The sequence below is a fragment of the Ornithorhynchus anatinus genome, unplaced genomic scaffold, assembly GCF_004115215.2.
Source record: "Ornithorhynchus anatinus isolate Pmale09 unplaced genomic scaffold, mOrnAna1.pri.v4 scaffold_264_arrow_ctg1, whole genome shotgun sequence".
Taxonomy (NCBI): domain Eukaryota; kingdom Metazoa; phylum Chordata; class Mammalia; order Monotremata; family Ornithorhynchidae; genus Ornithorhynchus; species Ornithorhynchus anatinus.
Genome location: NW_024396743.1, coordinates 2052736 through 2079061, shown reverse-complemented (window position 1 = coordinate 2079061; position 26326 = coordinate 2052736). Strand labels below are relative to the sequence as shown.

At 57.8% G+C, this 26326-nt stretch overlaps 2 protein-coding genes across 5 annotated transcripts in view; both read left to right on the top strand.

Annotated features, from left to right (window-relative positions):
• CYTH1 (cytohesin 1) overlaps positions 1 to 9422 on the top strand; it is a 66663-nt gene extending 57241 nt beyond the window's left edge. For 3 of the 4 annotated variants that reach the window (XM_029056974.1, XM_029056977.2, XM_029056975.2), the window contains exons 10-13: positions 6540 to 6618; positions 7385 to 7456; positions 7762 to 7916; positions 8854 to 9422. In XM_029056974.1, coding sequence (XP_028912807.1) covers positions 6540 to 6618; positions 7385 to 7456; positions 7762 to 7916; positions 8854 to 8932 — 385 coding nt within the window. In that variant the 3' untranslated portion in view covers positions 8933 to 9422. The remainder of the gene's footprint in view (positions 1 to 6539; positions 6619 to 7384; positions 7457 to 7761; positions 7917 to 8853) is intronic. The other variant, XM_029056972.2, reaches the window with a different exon arrangement.
• Positions 9423 to 14652: 5230 nt separating this feature from the next.
• The window catches only part of DNAH17 (dynein axonemal heavy chain 17), a 59422-nt gene continuing 47748 nt past the window's right edge, over positions 14653 to 26326 (top strand). Inside the window, 16 exon segments of the mRNA XM_029056831.2 lie at positions 14653 to 14772; positions 16075 to 16429; positions 17194 to 17387; positions 17643 to 17835; positions 18805 to 18904; positions 18996 to 19081; positions 19680 to 19805; positions 20262 to 20414; positions 20519 to 20608; positions 20811 to 20861; positions 20863 to 20979; positions 21661 to 21777; positions 22072 to 22340; positions 23058 to 23253; positions 24471 to 24617; positions 25540 to 25648. Of these exon segments, the coding sequence (XP_028912664.1) occupies positions 16091 to 16429; positions 17194 to 17387; positions 17643 to 17835; positions 18805 to 18904; positions 18996 to 19081; positions 19680 to 19805; positions 20262 to 20414; positions 20519 to 20608; positions 20811 to 20861; positions 20863 to 20979; positions 21661 to 21777; positions 22072 to 22340; positions 23058 to 23253; positions 24471 to 24617; positions 25540 to 25648 (2287 nt within the window). The 5' untranslated portion in view covers positions 14653 to 14772; positions 16075 to 16090.

Here is a 26326-nt window from a genome sequence, read left to right as displayed (position 1 = left end):
ATTGAACAGCATACGCTCGGGGGCTTCCGCGTCCTCCTGGGTCTCCCTCTCCGCAGAGACCCCCAGGAAGGAGCCCCCAAGGAACGTTCCCTCTCCTCACCCCCCTCCCCGGAGGGGGGTTCACCTCTCTCTTTCCCGTCGCCCCGACTTCTGTCTAGGTCTCCGGCCCCTCCCCTCCTCCCCGTCGCATTAGCGTTTTCTTCCGCATCCCGGCCTCCCATCCGAGCAGATGCAACGTGCATGGCGACCCCGAGACCCCTGGCTGCAGCCTCCCCTTCCCCCCCCCAGCCCCCTTGGTCTCCCCCCGGCGGTGAAATTTTCTCCCCTTTCCCGTCGCAACACGGCTCAGCCCCCCTTCCGTCCTCTGAGTCCCGTTTGAGCAAGCGTCTGGAACGTCTTCCCCTTCCTTTCCCGTGCGTCCTCCTCACGACTACGTTGGTCTGCATGGTGGGGAAGGGGAGGATTGTCTGGATAGGAAAAGTTTTGGGGTGTGGGGCGCTCATTTTGGGCGAAATCGGCCCGTTTATTACGAGCGGCTTCTGCGAAGGGATCAAACCCGAGGCCGCGAGGCTCAGTGAGGTCACCGCCCCCGAAATCGGCATCCGACCCCAATCCAGATGGGACCCACCGGCGGCCAGTTCCTCTCCCGTCTGCCAGCTGACGTCCGTCCCGAAGAGCCCCCTCAAATCCCCGAAGACGGGGGTTACGTGTCCCCTGCAGACGCGGCGTCTCCCAGCGCCAGTCCTGCCGTCGCTTCCCCTCCAGATTCCCTCACGGTTCCCTCACGCACCCTCTCCGTGACGCAGCGTGGAAACGCGCTGTCGGTCAGTCGATCCACAGTATTATCGAGCGCTTCCCGCGTGCCGAACGCTGGACTGGGTGCTCGGGGGAGTCCGATTCAACGGTCGGGAGACCCGTTCCCCGCCCACAAGGAGCTGACACTCGTGGCAGGTCTGAGCGTGGCATACTTAGATGAGCTGCCCCCCCCCCCCCGGGGCTTGACACGAGCCCGGTTCTCAACGTCCCTGACCCGCGACGGCTGGTCCGAGGACAGGGAGAGGGTCCCCTGCTCTGAATCCCAGGCCGGACTGGGATTTGGACCATCTCCTAGCCCCCACACACCCGACGCTGCTTCGGAGAACTTGGGCCTCAGCCGCCTCAGATCTGGGTTTGCCCCGGAGAAAGGGCCGCCCTGCGGTTGGGGGGTTCTGACGGAAAAATCGAGGGGGCTGGCTGGGATTCCGGTAAACCCGGCAGGACCCGGCAGTCAGCGCCGCCCCCCCCCCCCACCCCCCACTGCGTACCCCCACTGCAGGTCCATCACCCCTCGACTAGGGCTGGAGATGCCCCCTCCACCCACCTGGAAGCCCGTGTGCTTTTAACGTTTTAAGCGGCCATCTGGTTCCTCCCATCGTCCCCGCCTCCCACGGCCTCCTGCCGCCCGAACCGACCGAAATGAAACTCTGGGATCGTCCCTTTCCCCCAGGGCCCTTGAAGTCCTCGGGCCGGATGTCGAGAAGTCTCCCGGTCCTGACGGTGCCAGAATTCCCAGCGAGCCTGGGGCACAGGAGTAGCACACGGACGCAGCTCCCGCTTTCGAAAGACGGGGCAACCTAATCGGGCCCGAAATAACGGACTCTGTTTCCTCCCGGGCCGATGGGATGCGTTCCCGGGTGTGGGGGTGCGGGAGTCGTTCGAAGGCCAGCGGAAAACTTGCCCCCCAAAGGCGGCGAGGTTTGGCAACCACCTCCTTCCCCAGGCAGACGGGACCGTGGCAGACGCGGGGCGTAATGGGAATAAGAAGCTCTGTTTAATTTCTTTGTTTTAATTTTCTTTTCTCCCTCGTTTGTATGTTTCCATGATTTTGGCTCTATTCCTTGCCCCCAAATTCCAGGAGGTATGTAACCCCCATCCACCCGCTTGCTCGCTCTCTGCAGGCCCGCTGTGATTGCTGCAGCTTCTTAGCTTCATTCTCTCTTGATTTGGTTTTGGGTTGCTTTTTATTTTTTTTTTCCTGTTTTGTTTCTGATTGTTTTTTTGGTTGACTTTGTTTCTGATTTGCTGGTGACGGTGTTCACGCCGCTTCTAACTGACTGCGCACAGTCCCTAGGGAACGTGGAGCAGGGCCGAGGGGTCAGAACTCGGACAACTTTTAAAGAGCCCCAGGGTCCGACACTTCCTCCCGTCCCACGTCGGGGACTCAAGCGGCCCCGCCGACCTCCTCTCGAAGGGTTCGGTCCTTTCTCTCGCACCCCCGGGATCCTCCCCTCTGGAGTCGGGCGGGGCCGGGAGGTAAATGATCGAGGCTTTTAAGCGCTTACTATGTGCTCAGCACTGGACTAAGGGGTGGAGTTGAGAGGGGATAATCAGTTCAGACACAGTCCCCGGCCCACGCGGGGCTCGCGGCGAAGTCGGAGAGGGAAATCAGTCCATCGGGGGTATTTAATGAGTGCTTCCCGCGTGCCGAGCACTGTACCGAACGCTTGGGAGAGTCCGGTGGAACAGTTGGTAGACACGTTCCCTGCCCACAAGGAGTTCACAGTCTAGAGGGGGCAACGGCCGATAAATGAGGGGTGTGGACGTAAGTGCTGTGGGGCCGAGGGAGGGTGAATAAAAGGTGAAAACCCAAATGCAGAGGGAACCGGTAGTGAATCCCCGTTTTCATACGAGGAAACCGAGGCACTAAAAACTAAAGGAACTTGCCTCTAGACTGTGAGCTCGTCCCTAGACTGTAAGCTCATCGCGGGGCCGGGGATAATAATGTTGGTATTTATTAAACGCTCACACGGTGTCAAGCGCCGTTCTGTGCGCTGAGGTAGATCCAAGCTAATCAGGTCGATCCCAGTCCTTGCCCCACATGGGGCTCACAGTCTCAATCCCCGTTTTACGGATGAGGTCACCGAGGCATAGGGAAGTGAAGTGACTCTGTCCGGGGTCACCCAGCAGATCAGTGGCAGATCCGGGATTAGAACCCGGGCCCTCTGATTTAGTTTAATAATGGGAGTGTTGCTTATTGGGCGCCCCCCCCGAGTGCAGCGAACATAAAAAAGACGCATTCCCTGCCCACAACGAGCTGACAGTCTAGAGGAACAAAGCCTCAAGGGAGACGCCCAAGCTCAAAGGGAATCGGGAGTCTTTACCAAGCACCTACCGTGTGCAGAGCACTGGACTGAACGCTCGGGAGAGGACAGAGGAATAGAACTAGCGGAACACATCCCCTTCCCGGCACGAGCTTCCGGTCTAGAAAGTGAAGCTGGGCCCACCCTCTGCTTGCGCCCCCCGGGTGAAGAGAGAACCCATCCACCCGCCGCCTGCTTTCTTTCATCCGGCAACTCCGACCGGAGACGCTCCCCCCTCCACCCCACAGGCCCCGTACCCGCTTCCCGATCATCGCTCCCCGGCTTCTGCATTTAGCGTTTTGGAAGCAGAGCTGGAAGTAGCCAAATCAGTGGGAGTTTTTGAGCATTACTGTGTGCAGGGCACTGTGCTGAGCGCTCGGGAGGGGACACTAGAGTAAGTAGACCCGATCCCTGACCTTCTGGAGCTGAGAGTCTACCTGTGTGCCGAGCACTGGACTGAGCGTCTGGGAGGGGACGGTAGAGTTAGTAGTCTGGACTCGGTTGAAGGAGTGCAGCAGGATTTGAGAGGGGGCGAGGGCAAGCTAAGGTGCCAACAGGGGCACAGTTGCGGGGTGTTGGGGGGGCTCTGCCTCTCCCCCGGAGAAGTAAAGAAGGACTTCGGGGGACCGGGTTGGGAGATGTTCGCGTAAGTTCCACAGGGACTGTCCCATGTGCTCTCAGCGCTCCCAGTGCTCCGTCCGCTCATTCTCTGTCTGTCCTCGTCCTGCCGGGGCCGGGACCTAGGGTGGGGGGCGGCGTCTCCTGGTGCCATCTGTCCCGGAGCCGCGGAAGGCCGGCCGAGGGGCTCTGCTGTCTCCTGCGGGCCGCTCCAGGTGGTCCCCCGCCGGACGGGGGCGGGCAGCTCCGTTCCCTCCTACCCCCTCGCCGCGTTCCCCTCGCCAAGGGCCCCGGGGCGGACAGGAAGGAGCCCCCCCCCCCAGTCGTGCCTCAGGCCCGTCATGGGCAGGGGGAAGACCGGAGTGGATCGATCGATGGTATTTACTGAGCACTCGCCCTGTGCGGAGCACTGGACGGGACCTCTAGGGAGAGGCCAATACAGTCCCTGCCCTCGAGCACCGGCCAGTGTAGTGGGGTGAGCGCTCTGTTGTGCTCGAGTTCCCTAACAGGTGAGATTTGGGGGGTCACCTAGAGAGCAGTCTCCCATCAAGTGGACGGGTCTCTACTCACACTATATTTGATTGCCCTATCTTCCGTGTTTATTATTATTATCATTAATAATAATAACGATCATTATGGTACTTGTTATGCACATACTAAGTGCCAAGCACTATGCTTCGCCCTGGCATCGATGCAGGATAATCAGGTTGGGCACAGTTCTCGTTCCACACGGGGCTCACAGTCAAAGTAGGAGGGAGAACAGGTTTTGAATCCCCATTTTCCAGAAGAGGAGACTCGAGGCACAGAGAAGCTAAAGGACTCACCCAGGGACGCACAGCAAGCCAAGGGGCAGAGCTGGGATTAGAACCCAGGCCCTCTGACTTGGTTCTCCCGAGCTGCCCCTGAGCACAGCACATTGTACTAAGCACTTGGGGAAATAGGACAGAAACAGGACATGTCCCCTGCCCCCAAAGAGTTTGTTGCTCTGAAGTTTAATAGAATCTCTCATTTTTCGGTGGCGGGGGGGGACGGGGAGTTCCATTTCTAGTTCCGAGGTGAGAACCCACAGGATGGCAGTAACTTGAGCGCTTAACACAGTGCTCTGCACACAGTAAACGCTTAATAAATACGATTGAACGAACTAGATGTGGCCTAGGGGATAGAGTCCGGACCTGGAAGTCAGAAGGACTTGGGTCCTCATCCCGGCTCCGCCGTTCGTCCGCTGCTGTGTGACCTCGGGCCGTGACCTCGCTTCCTCCGTGCCTCAACGACCTCGTCTGTAAAATGGGGGTTAAGACCGTGAGCCCCGCGTGGGACAGGGACCGTGTCCAGCCTGATTGGCTTTTAACCACCCCAGCGCTTAGTACAGCGTCCAGCACGTGCTAAGTGCTTTAACAAATACAGTTAGTATTGCTAAGCGCTTGGGAGAGTACAGTACAACCGAATTAGCAGGCACGTTCCCCGCCCATAACGAGCTTACGGTCTAGATGGGGAGACGGATGCTAATATAAATAAAGTCAAGGTCCGGATCGTCCAGAATTCCAACAGTCGGCCTTTAGAAGGCCCGAATTCCCAACGGAGAGGCAGTCAAAAGGCACCTAACCTCTACCTCCCGATCAAATCCCCAGCCAGAGCCTAAAACGTGGACTTGGTTTCCTTAGCAACAGATCACGGGTTTGGGGCTTTCCACCACAGGTCTTGGCAGGTGGAAAGATTTTCCATTTCCTTCTCAAAACCTTCCCACTTCCCGCTCGGGGGCTCTGGGAGGCGGGAGGGGAGGAGGTTGCATGGCGGTGGAGGTGGTGGGCCTCTGCTCCGTATGGTCTCGGATCCCTCTCGGGGCAGTTTGGGACAGGCTGGGAAGGAGGAGGTTGTCAAGGTCAAGGAAGGGAAACCCCCGAGGCCTTGGGACGGAACTCCTGGCCCTCATCAACACTGGCCGAGGATGGGAAAAGGAGCTGGAGCCTCCCGACAAGGGCCCCGCCCGCCCCCAGATCGGAGCAGGCCCCCGAGGGGGCGAGTTCCGGGGGAGCCGCGGGGCTCCAGGTGACCGGAAGGCTGTTCGGATGCCCGTCCGGTCACCGGAGAGAGGGGACGTACAGAGTCCTGCCTGGATGGTGAGCCTCCGCGGACACGTCAGTCATCGTCCAGGCTAAGATGGGGGGGGTGTCTTTCCCTCAGGAGGGTGGAGGATGCCGGGGACCCTGGGTCCCTAAACAAGTAGGCCGGAGGGCTAGAGCCAGCAGGCAGTTTTGGGAAACGGCCTCGGCGTCTGTCGATGAGGGGAGTAAAAGGCTCCCTCTTCCCAGCCCCGATCCCTCCGCAGCCTCTCCACAAGCCCACCCCGAGGGTGCCCGGGATTGGCTCTGTAAACCCGGGGGTCCCGGGCGTCCCCCGCCACCCCCCCCACCCCCCCGGGGCTCCAGCTCCCCCAAGCCACCTTTTGCCGGACCTCCCCGGACGCCACGTCGGTCCGCCCCGCCGGTCGGACTCCCGGCTCCGCTCGGTACCCCCCCAGCCTCCGTCCCAGTTGTTCCCGGGAGACGTCATTCGGGCTCGCTTCGCTCCGCTTGTGCCCCCGAGATGCCGCCCTCTGTGAAAGATGCTTTTGTCTTGGCTCCCGTTGTGTGTCCGAGAACGCGGCCGTGCGTTTGGCTCAGCCTAGAGAGCGCCCGTGCTACCCTGCCCTCGCCCTTCCCTCGTCCCCTTCCCCCGCCTGCCACCCCCTGCGCCCTCCCCGAGAAGAGCTCCGCACCCTGCCCCGTCGTGCCGTGTCGAGCCCGCGCCTCCCCTCCCCCCGACAGGCGGCAGAGTGAAGACGTGGAAAAGGCGCTGGTTCATCCTGACGGACAACTGCCTCTATTACTTCGAGTACACGACGGTGAGCTCTCATCAGCCTCCCCGGGCCGGCGGGGGAGAGGCGCCGGCGGAAATGCCGCCGACAGCCGGGGTCTTGGGCCAGGGGTCTTGCCTTGCCCGGCAGAGATGTCTGGGGTGGCGAGAAGGGGAGAGAAAACGGCAACCAAGCCGGGGGAAGATCAGTTGACGATCCTCTGACTGAGACTCAGTCGGTCGCCGGTCCCAGGCTAGAGTAATACCGATGATGATGATGGTAGAGCGGATCTTTTTTTTACGGCATCGAGTCCGGAATAAGAAGGGCACGGGCCGTAGCGTGGCCTAATGGATAGAGCCTGGGCCTCGGAGTCAGAATTCTGGTTCTGTCACTTGTCCGCTGTGGGATCTTGGGCAAGTCGCTTCAGTTCTCTGGGCCTCGGTTACCTCATCTGTAAGAAATGGGGATGGGGACCGTGAGCCCCACGTGGAACGGAGACGGGGCCCAACCCGATTGGCTTGTATCCACCCCAGTGCCTGGCACATACAGCGCTCGGCACATCGTAAGGGCTTGACAAATGCTATTATTATTATTATTATTACCAAAGAGAGGGCTCGGAGTTGAGGCAGGTGGGCCCTCAAAGGTCATCTTCTGAGCTCCACGTGGGACCCAAGGGAGCGGGTGATATCCAGATCCGTTGGATCCCTTCTGGGGAGCAGGGAAGCGGGGAGGAGGCGGGGGAGCAGAAAGGAAGGAGCTCAGATGTCGGGGTGCCCATACGTCGAGTCCCGTCTCCTGTTGCTCCATCTCGCAGGATAAGGAGCCCCGGGGGATTATCCCGTTGGAGAACCTGAGTATCCGGGAGGTGGAAGACTCCAAGAAACACGTGAGTGGCTCGGTCGGTAACTTTCCTCCGGGGCGACGGGATCGGATGTCCTCCTCCTCCTCCCCCGGGGAGTGTGGTTGTCCCCCTTGAGGTGTCCCTGGGGAGAGTGGGGTGGTCGGAGGAAGAGACGACATCTGTACCCATCCCCACCGCTTTCCCAGGATGCCCCCTCATCTCCTCCTCCCATTCATTCACTCGTTCAATGTCCGGAGCGCTTACTGTGCGCAGAGCACTCTCCTAAGCGCTCGGGAGAGTCCAATAGAGCACTCACCAGTCCAGGGTGACAAGGAACCGTTCCTCCCCAGAACTGCTTCGAGCTGTACATCCCCGATAACAAAGATCAGGTGATCAAAGCCTGTAAGACGGAAGCAGACGGGCGGGTGGTAGAGGGGAACCACACGGTCTACCGCATCTCCGCCCCGACGCCCGAAGAGAAGGAAGAGTGGATGAAGTGCATCAAGTAAGTGACATCCGGGACCGAGGAGGCCGCAGCCCCGGGAAACCGCCGCCTACTCCCCTCGCCCCCTTCCCTGCCCTGAAACAGTTTCTGGGGGGTTTTTAAATGGTATTTAAGCGCCTACTAGGTGCCGGACACTGTACTAAGTGCCGGGATAGATAGAAGTTAGTTAGGTTGGGCCCACTCCCTGTCCCTCATGGGACTCCCGGTCTTAATTGGAAGGAGGAGGATTGAATCCCCATTTTACAGAGGAGGAAATTGAGGCCCGGAGGAGTCTTCTCTCCATTCCAGCGCTTAATACGGTGCCCGGCCCATAGTAAGCACTTAACAGGTCCCACAATTATTATTATTATTATTGTTGTGTGACTTGCCTAAGGTCACCCTGCGGGTTAGTGACCTTGGAATCAATCAATGGCATTTATTGAGGGCTTCCTATGTGCAGAGCACTGTACTAAGCGCTTGGGAGAGTCCAATGCAACAGAATTAGCAGACACGTTCCCTGCCCATAACGACAGAGGGGAAGGTAGACGTTGATGTGAATCAATGTGTAATTTATAATACGTAATTTGAAGGTATGTACATAAATTCTGTGGGGTTGACGGTGGGGCGACTATCAGAAGTCCAAAGGTCACAGTTGAGCAGTGGTATCCGAGCGCTTACTCTGCGCAGAGCACTGGACTTAAGCGCTTGGGAGAGACCGGTACAACGGGATTAGCAGACGTGTCTCCCGTGACGAGCATCCGGTCTAGAGAGGTAGACAGAGATTAATATGAATAAACACATAATCTGTCATGCATACTTTAAAGGTATGTACATAAGTGCTGGGGGCGGGTGAGGCGACTCTACTAATAATAACGATAATAATGACTGAAATGTATCCTGTCTTCCCTCCTGCTCACCGTTTCCCCGTCCCCCTGTCTCCCACCCTTGTCTGCTCCAGGGCTGCCATCAGCAAGGACCCCTTCTACGAGATGTTGGCCACCCGAAAGAAGAAAGTGTCATCCACAAAGAGACATTGAGCACCTAGGCCGGCCAAGATGGCTCCCAGTCCTCCCCTTCCCCCCAACCTAAGGCCGCGGCGGGACGACCCGTCCCCTTCCCGTGATCTCCCCCGGCCCCGGTCGGGAGAGGGCAGGTGGGCCGCTGGGCCTGACCCTCCCGCTACCGCCATCCCCAGCCCCCCGCCCCCCGGGGACCCGCTTCAGCTTTCGCCATTGTTTTCAAGCGGGTGCGACCAAAAGCAGCCCCCCCAAAAGGGGGCTTCTGGGAGCCTCCCCCCCAAAAAAAGGGACGAGAGCTTTCATCAGCAGACTGGTGCCCCCCACCACCCGCGCCATTCAGCGGGTCTGAGCGCGGAGCCCCAGGTGTTTACCTCTCAGCGGTGATTTTCCTGTGAAGAAATCCCACCCCCACCCCCGAGACCCCTGTATAAATAGATAATCTATATTAAGGAGAGGGGTGGGACAGAAGAGAAGCCACACACTATAAAGATATATTTTTAATCTTAAAGGAGCTGCGGGCAGTCCTGCCCAGGTATGTCTTAGACCAGGGGTCTCGTGGGCACAGGGTTATATCGGGGAGGGGAAGGGGCCGGTGGTCTCCGGAGCGGGACAGAGCCGGGGGCGGGTCGGGGGGAGCGCGGACTGGACGGAGGGGACGGCCGGGGGGATGACGGGAAGGTGGGCAACCCCCCCCCCCCCCCAGACCTCCCCGGCCACGACCCCAACTCCCGCAAGCGGCGGCCCAGCTTTTTAAAAGGAGACATCAGCCGTTTCTTTCATTGCACCAGACGACGTGCTCACCGAACTTTGAAGAGGGGGCGGCCCCCCAGTCAAGCCCCCCCCGCCCTCGGCGTTCAGATCTGACTACCTTCTCCTCAGATCTGGCCCTTGAACCTCCTGAGATGCTCCAGTCCTCGTTTTAGAGGAGGGAGTGGGCCTAGCCTCCCCCCCCGGGCCCTCACCGTTCGCGGCCCGGCCAACCAGCCCGCGGCCTCCGCTCCACATACATTGCTGCCCTCCACTCCCGGGACCTGCCCGCTCCTGCTCACAGGGTTTTGAACTCCTCCTCCCCATCCTCCTCCTCACCCTCCTCCTCCCTACCCTCCTCCTCTTCCCCTTCCTTCATTCAATCGTGCATTCAGTCATATATTTATTGAGCGCTTACTACGTGCAGAGCACCGAACTAAGCACTTAGAAGAATCCAATATAACAATAAACGGACACGTTCCCTGCCCACAACCTGAGTTTACGGTCTGGGGACTCAGCAGGAGAGAGGCTAGTAGTAGTTGAATGGCTATTTATTTATGAAGTGCTTACTGCGTGCAGAGCACTGTACTAAGCCGTGGCTCCCGCCATGACCAAGGGGACAACCTCCCCTGTCGGGGCTCATCCACTCAGTTGTATTTATTGAGCGCCTTCTGTGTGCAGAGCACTGTCCCAAGCGCTTGGGAGGGTACAACACAACAATAATCCTCCCCATCTTCCTCATTCTCGTGCTCCTCTTCTTCATCCTCCTCCTCTCCTTCTATCCCCCCATTGCCCTTCAGCACTAAATCATTCCAGGGAAGACCAAGACCTCTGCGGAATAGTTCTGAGGAGGGGGCCGGTCCTGGGCTTCCCCCTGCCCGGCAAAAGATGAGCGACTCTGGAAGCGGGGGTCTCCGGGCCGGCGAGAGACCCCGTGGGGATGACGGCAGGAATTCCCAAAGAGAATCCAGGCTGGGCCTGTGCGTCTCTCTAAGACCAATCGAGGCAAAATGGGAATAGCAGAGACTCGGAGTGGGGAGGCTGGGAGACCCTTCTGCTCCATCCCCCTCCTCCCCCTGGCCCCCCTGCCCCACCAAGGCACCCAGCTCAGTATTAGTCTATTTATCAGAGGTGTAAATAACTCCTTTTAGATTATTTTGTATTTGTTTAAAAAAAAAGTTTTGTGCAAAAAACAAAACAGGAAAAAAAAAAAAGAAATGAGCGTGCCTCACCGACAGGGTTTTTTTTATTATAATGATAATTATTCTCCCGGTTGTTTTTTGGTTTGTTTTTGGTTTTTTGTTTCTTTTTTTGCCTTGTAAACTAGCGCCAAGGAACTGCAGCAAATAAAACTCCAAACTTGCCCTGAGCTGCCTTCCCTCAGTGCCTGTGGTGTCATTTTTAACACGTGGGATGGGGTTTCGGGGGCGAGGGGTGGGGCAGACCGCCAAGGCCATACCCTCCCTCCTGCCATGGTCGCTGAAAAAGAGGCCTGATGGTCATAATAATTATGGTATTTAAGCGCTTACTATGTGCAGAGCACTGTTCTAAGCGCTGGGGGAGATACAGGGTCATCAGATTGTCCCACGAGGGGCTCACTTGTCAGCTGTGTGACTGTGGGCAAGTCACTTAGCTTCTCTGTGCTTCAGTTACCTCATCTGTAAAATGGGGATTAAAAGACTTTGAGCCTCACGTGGGACAACCCGATGACCCTGTATCTATCCCGGCGCTTAGAACGGTGCTCTGCACATAGTAAGCGCTTAACAAAGACCAACATTAATCTCCATTTTCAGATGAGGTGACCGAGGCACCGAGAAGTCATAATAAGGGTGGTGTTCGTTGAGCACTTACCCTGTGCCTAGAACAGTGCCTGGCACATAGTGAGCGCTTAACAAATACCATCATTATCACCGTCGTTTCCCAAGCGGTTAGTACAGTGCTCTGCACACAGTAAGAGCTCAAAAAATACGATCGAATGGATGAATGAAGGTAGAGGGAGGGAAAAGCACGAGGGTGGCGATTAGTGGCCAATTCCCCGCAGCTGGAGCCCCGCCAATCCGGGGGCGGGAGGAGGGGCTGCCGGGAGGAGGGGGATGGGGGAGACCACACTTGTTCCCTAGGTGGGCGGGGGGCTTCTGGACCACCGGCTTTGGCGTTTTGGTGAGTGGACGGAGCCGGCGACCCCCGGCCGGGCTGCCGAGGGAAGTATCGGAAGGGGGGCGGGGCGGGGGGTCAGCAATCTTGGCCCAGTTGAGCCCCTGTTAACGAGCAATCCATCAGTGGTATTTCCTGAGCCCTTACGGTGGTGCAGAGCACTGTACTAAGCGCTTGGGAGAGGACACTACGACGGTAAACAGACACATCCCCCTGCCCACCAAGAGCAGCTCCTCTGGTGCTAACCTTCTCAATGGGCCTTGTTCTCACCTGGCCCACGTCCTACCTCTGGCCTGGAATCCCCTCCCTCCCCAAATCCCCCAAATAATCCCTCTCCCTTCCCCCCTTCAAAGCCCTACTGAAAGCTCACCTCCTCCAGGAGGCCTTCCCAGACTAAGCCCCCCTTTTCCTCGGCTCCCCATCACCCCCAACCCCTCCCTTTGCTCTACACCCTCCCCCACAAGTGTATATATGTGCACATCTATAATTCTATTTATTTATATTAATGCCTGCTTACTTGTTTTGATGTGTATAGAGCTATAATTCTATTTATCTTGATGCCTGCTTACTTGTTTCGCTGTGTATATGGCTATAATTCTACTTATTTCTATTGTTGCCTGTTTACTCGTTTTGCTGTCTGTCCCCCCCTTTCTAGCCTGGAAGCCCCGGGTGGGCGGGGATTGTCGCTCTTTATTGCTGAATTGTACTTTCCAAGCGTTTAGTACAGTGCTCTGACCACCGTAAACGCTCAATAAATCGGTTGAATGAAGGGGGAGGCGGGCATCGATCCCCCAAAATAAATGATGGATAAGGATGGAAGCGCTGTGGGGCGGAGGAGTTGGGGTGAATAAGGGGAGCAAATAAAGGCGACGAAGAAGGGTCAATGGAGCGTTTGGGAAGCGCTTACTCTGTGCGAAGCGCTGTGCCTGCCTGTCTCCCCCCCCCATCGGGGCGCCCAGTCAGAAGAAGGCACAGCAGCCAGCCATTTTATAGATTTTTTTTTCTTTTTTTGGCATTCGTTAAGCACGGGGGAAGATACAAGCTAATCGGGTTGGACCCAATCCCTGCCCCACGTGGGGCTCACAGTCTTCATCCCCGTTTTGCAGATGAGGGAACTGAGGCCCAGAGAGGTTAAAGGACTTGTCCAGGGTCACACAGCAGGCGGGTCTATAATCCCGTCTCTGCACTCCCAGTCCCGGCTCCGCCCTGTGTGCTCTGGGCAGGTCGCTTCACTTCTGGGCCTCAGTTACCTCCTCTGTCAAATGGGGGGATTAAGGGGGGATGCGGGGCATGGACTGTGTCCAGTCTGATCAGCTTGTTTCCCCTGCAGTGCTTAGAACAGTGCTTAACACATAATTAAGCGAACACTTAGAGAAGCAGCGTGGCTTAGTGGAAAGAGCACGGGCTTGAGAGTCAGAGGTCGTGGGTTCTAATCCCGGCTCCGCCACTTGTCTGCTGTGTGACCGTGGGCAAGTCACTTAACTTCTCTGTGCCTCAGTTACCTCATCTGTAAAAATGGGGATTAAAAATTGTGAGCCCCGCGTGGGACAATCTGATTACTATGTGTCTACCCCAGCGCTTAGAACAGTGCTCTGCACATAGTAAACGCTTAACAAATATCATAATTATTAAAGTAAGTGCTTCACAAATATCATTTCTATTTTCTGGCTTCCGTTTTCTTATATGTAAAGTGGGGCTTCAATACCTGCTTAATAAGACTGAGCCCCTTTCAGGACAGAGACTGTCTCACCTGAAAACCTTGTATCTACCTCAGCGCTTAGTTCAGTGCTTGGCACCTAGTAAGTGCTTAACGAATACCATGATTATCGTCATCAACATTATCATTTTTATTTCTACTGGGCCGCTCCCTCTGATCTCAGTAAATCCTGGTTTTCTGCCCCATTTGTAATCTGTTCCTCATTCATTCGCTCACTCACTTTGTGCAAAGCACTGTACTAAGCGCTCGGAGAGTATACTAAGACAATAAACGTGTGGGCAGAAGGTACTAATTTGAAAATTGGCCATTACAGGTGTGGAGTGAGCTGGGGGGCGGGTGTTACCCCCCAACTTCAGCCGGCCCCCTGTCTGGCTGAACCCCAAATTACTTTCACTGCTCTTTCGGGGGCGAGGGGGACCTCAAAAAAAGCCCCCACCCCTGCCGTCAACCTCAGGATGGCATAGATTGTGCCTACTTAACCCTATTGTTTTTTCACGACCACTTAGTATACAACGTTGTGCTTTCAAGAGTTCAATTATTATGAATACTTGATAGGGGGAATGAACATTAAGTAATGGTTAAAGAGTCTAGGCAGGTGGAGTCTGTTTTAAAGCAAAAATTGGTTTCCATTTCCCCTCCTCCTCCCCCCACCGCACCTCTCCTCACTATGTGAAGTATTCTTGAATCATCCTCCTAAGGGGTACTTTTTGAACTCTTACCGTGTGCAGAGCACTGCACCAAACGCTTGGGAGAGGGCAATGCCAAAGAGTCGGAAATAATAATGAATATTAATAATTATTATTATTGACGCTCTGTACTAAATGCTTGGGAAGAATACACATTCCTCCGGCCAAGTGTCAGGGCAAAGCTGGGAGGGAAAAGGGAGGAGGCAGCAAATATAATAATAATAAATGTTCTATACTAAGTGCTTGGAAAGAATACATAGTCCCCTACCCAAGTTTCAGGGCCGGGCTCGGGGCGGGGGAGAGAGTAGCAAATGTAATAATAATAAATGCTCTGTACTAAATGCCTGGGAAGTATACACATTCCCCTGCTCAAGCGTCGGAGCTGGGGGGGAGGGGAAGGGGGGTGTCTAGTAAACTGTCAACTGTCAGTACCGGTCACTGTAGCTCCGTGACAGTTGGAGCCTCAGAGCCGAGCCACTTCGGGGACGGGAAAGAAGCTATTTTGTGTCCCTTGTGAGTTCGGAAACCGCAGCCAGCTTTGGCAAGGATTTAGGGTGAGTGGCTTCTAATGGGGCAAGTTAGCAGCCGGGCCAACTTGCCAACGGTTACCCGTTGAAAGCCGGCCTCCCCACTCCCCCCACCTACACTTCGTCGTGATAACAAGGGCATTGATTCATTCAATAGTATTTATCGAGCGCTTACTATGTGCAGGGCACTGTACTAAGCGCTTGGAATGTACAGTTCGGCAACAGATAGAGACAATCCCGGGCTCACAGTGATAAAGCGTTCACCTTGTGCGTCAGTCGATTATATTGATTGAGCCCTTACTGGGTGCAGAGCACTGTTCTGAGCGCTGGGGAGAACAATATAAGACACATTCCCTGCCCACAACCTGCTTAGAGTCTAGAGCACCGTGCTGGCAGATTCCAGATAATCTCCCCCTTTTCCTTACATTTTGTTCTCCCATCCCGCTCCCTAATAACGGTGCCATTCGGTCACCGTTCACTACGAGCCAAGCACCGTGCCAAACGCTGGTGGCGGGAGGCGGATCCAAGATAATCAGGTCGGACACGATCCTTGTCCTTCCCCGGGGCTCATAATCGGCAGGTGTTGAATTCCCATTTTATAGATGAGAGAACTGAGGCACAGAGAAGTGAAGTGACTTGCCCACAGTCACACAGCTGACAAGCGGCAGAGTGGGGATTCGAACCCATGCCCTCTGACTCCCAAGCCCGGGCTCTTTCCCCTGAGCCACGCCGCCCTCTCGACTGTTAGCTCACTGTGGATAGGGAATGTGTCTGTTTATCTTTGAATTGTACTCTCCCAAGCACTTAATACGGTAAGCGTTCAATAAATATGTTTGAATATAGTCTGTCATCTCCCTCTAGACCGGCAGCTTATTGTAGGCAGGGAATATGTCCGTTAATTGTTGTATTGTCATTTATTCATTCACTCGTATTTATTGAGCGCTTGCCGTGTGCAGAGCACTGTACTAAGCATTTGGAAAATATGATTCAGCAGTGGAGAGAGACAGTCGCTGCCCACACCGGGCTTACCTTCTAGAAGGGGGGAGACGGACAACGAAACAGGTAAACGGGCATCAGTAGAAATAAATAGAATTATAGACATATACGCGTCAAAGCAAACCGACGGGCATCAGTGTAAATAAATAGAATTATAGATATATACATAGATTAACTAAGCGCTGTACAAGTCCTCTCCCAAGCGCATACTCCAGTGCTCGGCACACAGTAAGCGCTCCGTAAATACGACTGACTGACTGAGGAATCGGGCGGAGAGGGGTCCTGCAGGAGGCGAGCCCGAGGCCGCACCGCCCACGGTCCCTCTCGCTGCAGTGGCCGGGTCGGGACGATGTCGAAGGACCCGCGGATGGAGTACCTGGAGGGCTTCAGCTCCCTGAGCCTGAGGTTCAAGCCGGACAAGTGGGCCAAGCTGATGGGGAGCGAGGAAGGCCACTCGCTCTTCATGGAGTTCTTCGAGAAGGCGGACGCCCGCTCCCTGGTGTTCTCCCTGACCCCGGCCGGCATGCTGGTCCCCAGCCTCGGTTTCCCGTCCGCCCTCAAGGGCAAAGGCGCCTACTTTGTCAAGAGGAAGAAAACCGACGTCACCAAGGAGACCTACCGCAGGGATCTCACCTTCGGGGAAATCAGTGCCGCACCGGTGGAGCATCTCATTGTCGTGGTAGAGGAGGTGGGGAGCGGCCGTCCCCCGCGGCCGGCCACCCTCCAATCTATTTGCACCGCCCCCCGCTTATAATTCATTCATTCAATAGTATTTATTGAGCGCTTATTGTGTGCAAAGCACTGTACTGAGGACTTGGGAGAGGACGGTAGAACAGACACATTCCCTGCCCACCGCAAGCTTACTCTCGTCCGAGTTATGTGCCGAGCGCTTAATATGTGCCGAAGGCTGTAGTAAGCGCTTGAGATAATGTAAAAAGAGGAACCGCGCCAGACCGGGCAAGGGGGAGTCAGGGTTAGAACCCAGGTCCCCGGGCTGCCGGGCCTAGGTTCTCCCCTTGAGGTTCCGTGGATTCTTTTCCACCCCGCTTTTTTTTGAGGGAATTTAAGTACTTACTATGTGGTAGACACTGTTCTAAGCGCTGGGGCAGTTTGGGCACAATCCTCGTCCCACATGGGACTCCCAGGCCCATCCCCGAGAGGCAGTTCACATCCCCACCCCAGGTCGGGGGGTTTCTGGGCACCCCCCAACCCTCCCCCCGCCGCTCCGCCCTCTCACAAAGCCACCGCGGAACCGTTTTCCGTTCGGGACCCCCCCGGTCCCATCCCCTCCAGCCCCCCGGTCCGCCCAGGTAGTCCGGGCCCGTACTCCCCCGCCACCTGGCACGCGTGGGCTTGGAGATGGACGCCGGCGGAGCCGTGACATCCCCCTGCCCACATCCCCCTCGGCGACCCTGCCCAGGGGGTCCCCGACGGACAGGCCGGCCCCCGCAGGTGATCACCGTGCTGCTGGGGCAGAGCGAGAACACGGCCGGGTGGCCCAAGGTGGTGTGCGGCGACGTGGTGCGGCAGGCCCACCGGCTGAAGAACGAGATGTTCATCATGGGCGGCAAGATCAAGGGCAAGACCCTGCTCCCCGTGCCCGAGCACCTGCGCAGGCTGGACGGCTCCGCCTCCTCGCTCGAGGGGTGAGCGCCCTCCGGGGCCGGGGGCGTTCGAGTCGGGGGGAGGCCCTCCCCATTCGTTCATCCTTTCTTTCGTTCAACCGCATTTGTTGAGCGCTTACCGTGTGCGGGGCACCGGACTGAGCGCTTGAGGGGAACGCGGCACTACAGGGTCGGGAGCCCCAACGAGCTTCCGGTCCTGGGCTCTGCCCTCCGACCCCGATCCCCGCCGCTCACCGGGCCCCGGGGGCCCCCCGTCCTCCCACCCCATCCTTTCAGCCTGCCGCCGTCTCAGGACAACCTGCTGCTCCACGCCATCGAGACCATCATCATCGACTGGTCCCACCAGATCCGCGACGTCCTCAGCAAGGACTCGGCCCAGCCGCTGCTGGACGGGCTCAACCCGCTGCCCCGCGCCGAGTTCGAGTTCTGGGCCGCCCGGCGGATGAACCTGCAGTGCATCAACGACCAGGTGCCGCCCTCCTCCTTCCCCTCGGGCCCCAGCAGGGGTGAGGCCGGCGAAGCAGTGCTTTGAGGGGGCTTCTCCGGCACCCACTATGCGCTGAGCACCGGCCCGCATGGTGCCGTGAGGGAGCGGCGCGACCTAGGGGAGAGAGCCCGGGCCTGGAAGTCGGCGGCCCTGGAGTCTCGTCCCGGCTCCGCCTGATCATCTGCCGAGGGACCCGGGGCCGGTCGCTTCTCTGGGCCTCAGTTCTTTCATCTGCAAGATAGAGATTGTCCCTCCTACTTACTCTGCAAACCCCATGTGGGACCTGATTATCCTCTAGACTGTTATCATCATTATCGAGCCCGGTACTAAGCACTCGGGAGAGTACGGAATGACAGTTAGTAGATACGTTCCCTGCCCACAATGAGGTGAAAGTCTGGGAGAGTCAGGTGACTCGCCTACAGCCATCAAGGGGCGGAGTAGGACCGGAACCCTGATCCCTTGACCCGCCCCCAGCCCCTTTCTGTGGAGCCAGGCTGCATCCAGGTTGGTGTTAATCGGCGGTATTTATTGAGTGCTTATCGCGTTCAGAGCACCATACTAAGCGCTTGGGAGAGTCCAGTAGAACAGAGTTGATAGACACGTTCCCTACCCACAACAGGCTGACGGTCAAGAGAGGAAGACAACGGCTAACACGGATAAATTATGAACAGAGTTCACAGCTGGAATGCTCCCTCATGGGCCTGTTAATCAGTGATATTTACCGAGCGCCTTCCGTGTGCAGAGCACTGAACTAAGAGCTGGGGAGAGTCCAATAGAACAGAGTCGATAGACCCGTTCCCTCCCCACGATGAGCTTCCAGCCTAAAGGGAGCTTCCCTTCGAACTGTGCCTACCTCCCGCCGCCCACCGAGGGGTCTCAGCCCCCACGCCCCACGGAGCCTGGGGCAACCAGGGCGGGGACGCCGACTCTCCGCTGACCTTTGGTCTCCAGCTGAGCAGGCCCAAAGTGAGCAAGATCGCGGAGATTCTGGAGAAGGCCAAGAGTTGCTACTGGCCGTCCCTCCAGGTCGTGTACCGGGACGTCCGGGAAGGTAGGGGGCCCGGGGGAAGGCCGGGGTCGGGCGCTGTACTGAGCACCTCCCCTTCCCCCGTTTACCCGTGTGGGCTTCTGCCCTCCCGCAGGCCTGAAGGAAGCAGAAGACATCGTCTTGTACCTGAAGCCCCTGCAGATTCTGCTGGAGGAGATGGAGCAGGCCAACTATTCCCAGGTGGGTCGCCCCTGGGCGTGAGTGATGGGTCTCGTCGGCCTCCAACCCCCTGGAGGGTGGGACCAGGTGCACCTTGGACAACTGGACTGGATCAGTTTTGTTGCCGTTTTTTGGGTTTTTTTAAAAAAAACTTAATGGTGTTTTGAATTTCTTTTTTAAAGGGGAGTTTTGGGGTTTTTTAGTATGGTATTTGTTAAGCGCTTACTATGTACCAGGCACTGCACTAAGCCCTGGGGTAGATCCAAGCTAATGAGGTTGGACCCAATCCTTGCCGGGCGTGGGGCTCGTAGTCTTCAGCCCCATTATACAGATGAGGTAACCGAGGCCCAGAGAAGCGAAGGGACTCGCCCGAGGTCACGCAGCAGACAGCTGGTGGAGCCGGAATCAGGATCCTGGTCCTTGTGTCTCCCAGGCCCTGGCTCTATCCACTAGGTCACGCTGCTTCTCGAAGTGAAGTGAGTCGCCCGAGGTCACGCAGCGGCAGACCGGCGGGACGAGAACCCGGGCCCTTCTGACTCCCGGGCCCGGGCTCTAACCGCCGGGCCGCGCCGCCGGGCGGTCCCAAACGGGGCTGACGGCTCTCCGTGTCCTCTTGCAGCTCCCTCCGTTTCTCAGCAAGGTGCTGGCCACCGTGGGGTTCATCTGGGCCAACTCCGCCTACTACAACACCCTGTCTAGAGTCGTCGTCATCCTGCAGGAGATCTGTAACCAGCTAATCGAGCTGGTGAGTCTCACGCTCCCAACTACACTCCAACTATTACTAACTACAGGCTTGGGAGTCAGAGGACCTGGGTTCTAATCCCGGCTCCGCCGCCGGTCTGCCGGGTGACCTTGGCCAAGCCACTTCGCTTCCCCGTGCCTCATCTGTAAAATGGGGATTAAGACGGTGAGCCCCGGGCTGGACGGGGGTCGGGTCCACCTTGATTTGCTTGTGTCCACCCCAGCGCTTAGTACAGTGCCCGGTACATAGTAAGTGCTAAACAGATACTATAATAATATTATTCTTGCCACTGCAGCTGCTAATTTCCCAGAATGAGCAGGCCCCGGTAGCCGTTCCGCCTCTGCCGGAAGCTGGCCTTCGGGGTGTAAAACAGCCAAGGTGGCACCGGGAATGCGGGCGGAGGGGGTGAGAGCGCCCAGCTCCCACCCACCCTCGGGGGCGGCTCTGTCTCCCTCGCAGACGCGCAACTTTCTGAGCCCGGAGGAAGTGATGAAGGGTCTGCAGGGGGAGATCGAGGAGGTGCTGACCGGGATCTCCCTGTCTGTGTCGGTGGTGAAGGAGATCTTCCGGGCCTACGAATTCTGCCGCCAGGAGATGCCCCGCTTCTTCAAGGTCCCTGGTGGGGGGGGGGGGGGGCGGGGTCTGGGAGGACCGGGAGAAGCCAAGGGAGGGGGGGACCGGGAGAGGCTGATCCCGCACCCGTCTCACCCTGGCAGGAAGGCAAGGAGCCGGTCTCGTGGGATTTCCCTTCTTTTCTGGCGTTTTCCAGGATGGAACGCTTCTTTCACAGGCTCAAGACCATAGAGGTAACGGGACGATCCCGCCCGCCCCGGCCCACTTCGTTCATTCAACCGTAATGAGCGCTTACCCGGCGCAGAGCACTGAGTGCGGGGCGCTCGACTTCTTGGGAGGGGACGATAGAAGAGAAAGCAGACACCTTCCCTGCCTCCCGACGAGGAGCTTAATCCCGGCCCTCTCCCCGCCCCCCACCGTGCCCCCTCCCTCCAGGAGCTGTACCAGACGGCCATCGAGTTCCTGAAGCTGGAGAAGATGGAGCTGGGGGGGGGTGCGCGGCAACAGCCTGGGCCACCAGGTGCAGCAGATCTACGAGGAGGTCTTCGAGCTGGTCAAAGTCTTCGCCGACTGCAAATACGACCCCCTGGATCCCTCCCACGAGGTAACGGAGAGAGGCAGTTCCGCCGAGTGGCTGCAGCCCGGGCCCGGGAGTCCGAAGGACCCGGGTCCCCCGTCCTCTGCCCTGGGACCTCGGGCGAGGCGCTTCGCTTCGCTTGTCTGGGCCTCAGTACCCTAGCGTAGAGGCTGGAGCCCGGGGCTGAGAGTCAGAAGATCATGGGTTCTAATCCCGACCCCCACCCCTTGTCTGCCGGGTGACCTGGGGCAAGTTCACGACACCTCTCTGGGCCTCAGTTACCTCATCCGTAAAAGGGGATTGAGACTGTGAGCCCCATGTGGGATAGGGGCTGTGTCCAATCCGATTTGCTTTGTTTCCAACCCAGGGCTTAGTCCAGTGCCTGGCACAGAGTAAATGCTCGACAAGTACCCCAATTATTATTATTTGGAAAATGGGGATGAAGACTGGGAGCCCAGTGGGGGTCAGGAGCTGAGTCCAACCCGACTGGGCGGTGTCGGCCCCAGCACTTGGTACAGAGCCTGGCACGGAGGAAGAGCTTAACCAGTACCACCATCATTATTAAGGACGCGGGGGGAGGGGGCAAGCCGGGTCGTGGCATCCCACCGGACCCCTCTGGGGCCAACGCAGCGGGGGGAGTGTCGTGCCCTGAACCCCACACGGGACCGACTGACCTCTCCTCCGGCCTGGTCTACCCCCGTCCCGCAGCAATTTGACGAAGACTACGCCAACTTCCAGATCAAGATCAAGGACTTGGACCGCCGGCTGGCCACCATCTTCTGCCAAGCGTTTGAGGATTGCAGTTCCATCGAGTCGGGGGCAAAGGTGCGGGAGGGGGGCGACGCGGGGGGCGGCCGGGAGACCCAGGGGCGACCCCAGGCGACCTAGGAGTCCGTCCGGAGGGCCTCCTGTGTGCAGAGCACTGTACTGAGCGCCTGGGTGAGTCCAGTAGAAGAATAAACGGTCACATTCCCTCCCCCCAACAAGCTTACAGTGTAGAGGGGGAGATGGACGTGAATAGAAATAAATCAGCGACAGATGTGGACGTGGGCGCCGGGTCCGCGGGGAGGCCATGTCTTCCCTAGGGTGGATCGGGACCCGTCTCCCCTCGCCCTCTAGCTGATGCACATGTTCGGGGGCCTGCTGGATCACCCCCTGATCATGGCGGAAGTCGTGCCCCGGTACTCGATGCTGCTGGAGATGTTGGACGCCGAGCTGGACAGCGCCAAGGTCCTGTACGACGCTCAGACGGGCAACGTGCCCGCCGACCCGGAAGCCCCCGCCATCAGCAAGAACATGCCCCCCGTGGCGGGCCGGCTGCAGTGGAGCTTGATGCTGCAGGAGCGGCTGCAAGCCGCCGTGAGAGACCTGCGACACTTCGACCACCCGTGAGCCGGGGTTTGTTTCTGTGTACGGTATCCGTTAAGCGCCTGCGACTTGCACGGCACTCTACCGAGCGTTCGGAGAGAGACAAGCTGCTCGGGGTGGACACGGTCCCTGTCCCACATGAGGATCACAGTCAGAATCCTCATTTTACAGTCGAGGTCACCGCGGCGCAGAGAAGTTGAATTTGTTTTGACGTTTATTTAAGCGCTTAGTACGTGCCGGGCACGGTAGTAAGCGCGAGGGTAGTCACGGGCTAGTCAGGTTGGACGGATCTCTGTCCCACGTGGGGTTCACCGTCTTAACCCCCTTTTTGCAGATGAGGACACTGAGGCCCGAGGAAGTCGAGTTTGTTTTGATGATATCTATGAAGCTCTTACTATGTGCCAGACACTGTATTAAGCACCAGGGGAAATACGTGCTGGTCAGGTTGGACGCGGTCCTTGCCCCACATGGGCTCACGCTCACGGTCCCCAGTTTACAGACGTGGGAACTGAGGCTGGGAATGTGCAAATCCAGCGGACATGGATTTGCGTCCCTTTCATATGAAAGTCCGTCTCTCCCTCTAGACCGTAAGCTCGCTGTGGGCAACTAGGTTGTATTGGACTCTCCCAAGTGCTTAGTCCAACGCTCCGCACCCAGTCGGCGCTCGATACGTACGATCGAGGGCGTTACGACCCGCGGCCCGGGCCTTCCCCTGTTCCGTTCCCCCCGCCCGGCAGGGTGATGTCCGGCCCCGAGGCGAAGCTGGTGTACCGGAAGTACGAGGAGATGATGGCCCTGCTGTGGCGGTATCGGGAGCGCGTGTACGAGCGGTGGGTGGCCCGCGTGGACCGGGAATGCCACTTCAACCTGGAGCAGCCTCTCATCCAGAGACAAAAGCAGACGGGCCTCCTCCGCGTCAACTTCAGCAAAGAGGTCAGTCGTTCGGCCCCTCCCGCCCCCTCCCGACCTCGTCCCTTCCGGGGAGGCGGACGCCTCCGGCCCGGGCCCCAGCTGGGGGCTCTTTTCTCTTTTTCTTTCCTTTTCTGGCATTTGTTCATAATAGTGATGGTATTTGTTAAGCACTTACTACGTGCCAAGCACTGGGGTAGATACAAGGTAATCAGGTTTTAAGCTCACAGTCTTAATCCCCATTTTACAGGTAATGGAGGCACAGAGGACGTGAAGTTAATGTTGGTATTTGTTAAGCGCTTACTACGTGCAGAGCACTGTTCTAAGCGCTGGGGTAGATACAGGGGAATCGGGTTGTCCCCCGTGAGGCTCACAGTCTTCATCCCCATTTTACAGATGAGGGAACTGAGGCACAGAGAAGTGAAGTGACTTGCCCACAGTCACACAGCCGACAAGCGGCAGAGCCGGGATTCGAACCCGTGACCCCTGACTCCCAAGCCCGGGCTCTTTCCACTGAGCCACGCTGCTTCCCACGGTCACAGAGCTGACAAGTGGCGGAGCAAGGATTAGAACCCACGTCCTCTGACTCCCAAGTCTGGGCTCTCGCCACTAGGCCATGCTGCTTCTCTGCTGACCGTGTGCCAGACACTGTACTAAGCACCAGGGGCGGGCTACGTGGTTGGACGCGGTCCCTGCCCCACATGGGGCTCACAGTCTGTATCCCCATTTTCCAAAAGAGGCAACTGGGGCACAGCGAATTCACCCAGCAGACGGATTCTAATCCCGGCTCTGCCACTCGTCTGCCGTGGGACCTTGGGCAGTCACTTCACTTCTCCGGGCCTCAGTTTCCTCATCTGTCAAATGGGGATTGAGCCCAATGTGGGGCAGGGACTGTGTCCAACCTGACAGACTTGTAACTACCCCAGCACGTAGTTCAGTGGCTGGCACCCAGTGACAAATCCCATAGGGAAAAAAACAGAAAACGGTTTCTCCGCATCAAGTCACCCGATGACTTCATGTAATAATAATAATAATGTTGGTATTTGTTAAACGCTCACTGTGTGCAGAGCACTGTTGTGCCGAAGTGATGGAGTCGGAGTCCTCGTGACTCACAGGCCCGGGCTCCACCCCACTAGGGGACACGGCTTCTCCGTGTCACCGGGCTCTGGGGCTCGGCCTGGCGTCCCGGGGGTGACCCTTCGGTGGCCGGCGGCCCTGTCCCCCACCGTGTCCCCCTGCAGCTGGTGGCCGTGCTGCGGGAGGTGAAGTACCTGAACTTTCAGCACCGAGAAGCGATCCCCACCGGCGCCGAGAGTCTCTTCGCGCAGAACGAGACCTTCCGCAAGTTTGTGGGCAACCTCCAGCTGATCGTCGGCTGGTACAACAAGGTGAGCCGGAGAGAGGGGGCGTGGGGGCTCCCGGTTTGTTCCCCCCCCACCCCGGTTGCCCCACTCCCCGACTCCTAGACTCCACCTTCATCGGCCTCTTCCCCGCCGGCCTCCCTGCCTCCACTCCGAGCACACGGACCATCTCCCCTCCCAAGCCTCTCCTCGCCCCCAAACCCTCCGCCGGCTCCCGTTGCCCCTCCCCCCCTTAGAGCGCGACCCCCCGACCGTGGGTCAGGGACTGGGCCCCGTTTGATCGCGTCCACCCCAGCATTCAGCACAGAGCTTAGCGCAGCAAGCTGGTGGGCCCGTTCACCCTCCATTCGATCCATCAGTGGGATTTATTGAGTGCTCACTGCTTGCAGAGCACTGGACTGAGTGCTTGGGGAAGGACGGTATAATAATAATAATAATTACAGAATTTGTTACACACTTACTATGCATCAGGCACTGTCTGTGGCCAAGTGGCTAGAGCACGGGCCTGGGAGGCAGAAGGATTTGGGTTCTAATCCCAGCTTCGCCCCTTGTCTGCTGTGTGACCTCGGGCAAGTCACTTCACTTTCATTCATTCAATAGTATTTATTGAGCGCTTACTATGTGCAGAGCACTGTACTAAGCGCTTGGAATGTACAAATCGGTAACAGATACAGTCCCTGCCCTTTGACGGGCTTACGGTCTAATCGGGGGAGACGGACAGACAAGAACGATAGCAACAACTTCTCTGGGCTTCGGATCCCTCGTCCGTAAAATGGGGGATGAAGACCATGGGCCCCTTGCAGGACAACTTGTATCTACCCCAGCGCTTAGAACAGTGCTTGGCACATAGTAAGTGGTTACCAAGTACTCTAATTATTATTATATTGAGCAGGGGGAGGGGAAGGGACGGGCCCTTGGCTGGACACTCCTCACCCGCTCGATCCCCCAGATAAAGACCAACATCCTGTCGGTAGAGTTCCCCCTCATCGAGGCTGAACTGGAAGGGATTGACGTGAAGCTGCAGGCAGCCGAGACCACGTTGTTCTGGAACAGCGAAGGTACCGCTTCACCCCCGGGGCCCTGAAACCCGGGGTCCCGGGGGCATCCAAACAACGGCCCTCGGCCTGGGGGGCGGACAGCCCCCCCCCCCCCCCCAACCCACCTCACCCACCCGCGGCAGCGACCGAGCAGCGAGTCTCACGCTCCGACGGACTTGCCAGTCAGTCGGTGGATGTTACTTATCGAGCGCTCACCGGGCGCAGAGCACTGGACGAAGCGCCTGGGAGAGGACAGTGTAACGGTCGGTCAGTCGATCGTATTCATTGAGCGCTTACCACGTGCAGAGCTCTTGGGAGAGCCCAATACAACAGTAAACACACACGTTCCCTGCCCGTGACGAGCTTACGGTCGAGAGGGACACAGACGCCAATCGGTCAGTGGTATTTGTTGAGCGCTTACTGTGTGCAGAGCACCGTACGAAGCGCTTGGGAGAGTACGACAGAACAGAGTGGGTAGACTCGTCCCCGGCCCACGAGGAGCCAGCAGATTAAGCGCTCGATAAATACTGTCGATTGATGGATCCCGGGCCCGCGCTCTATCCATCAGGCCACTCTGCTCCTCACGGTTTTGATCCGGATCGGCCCCCGCCGGCCAATCGGAAGCTTCCCGCGCTCTCCCACACCTCCTTTTGCGCTTCTTTCCCAGTCCCCCCCCCCCCCCCGCGCTCCATGGACTTG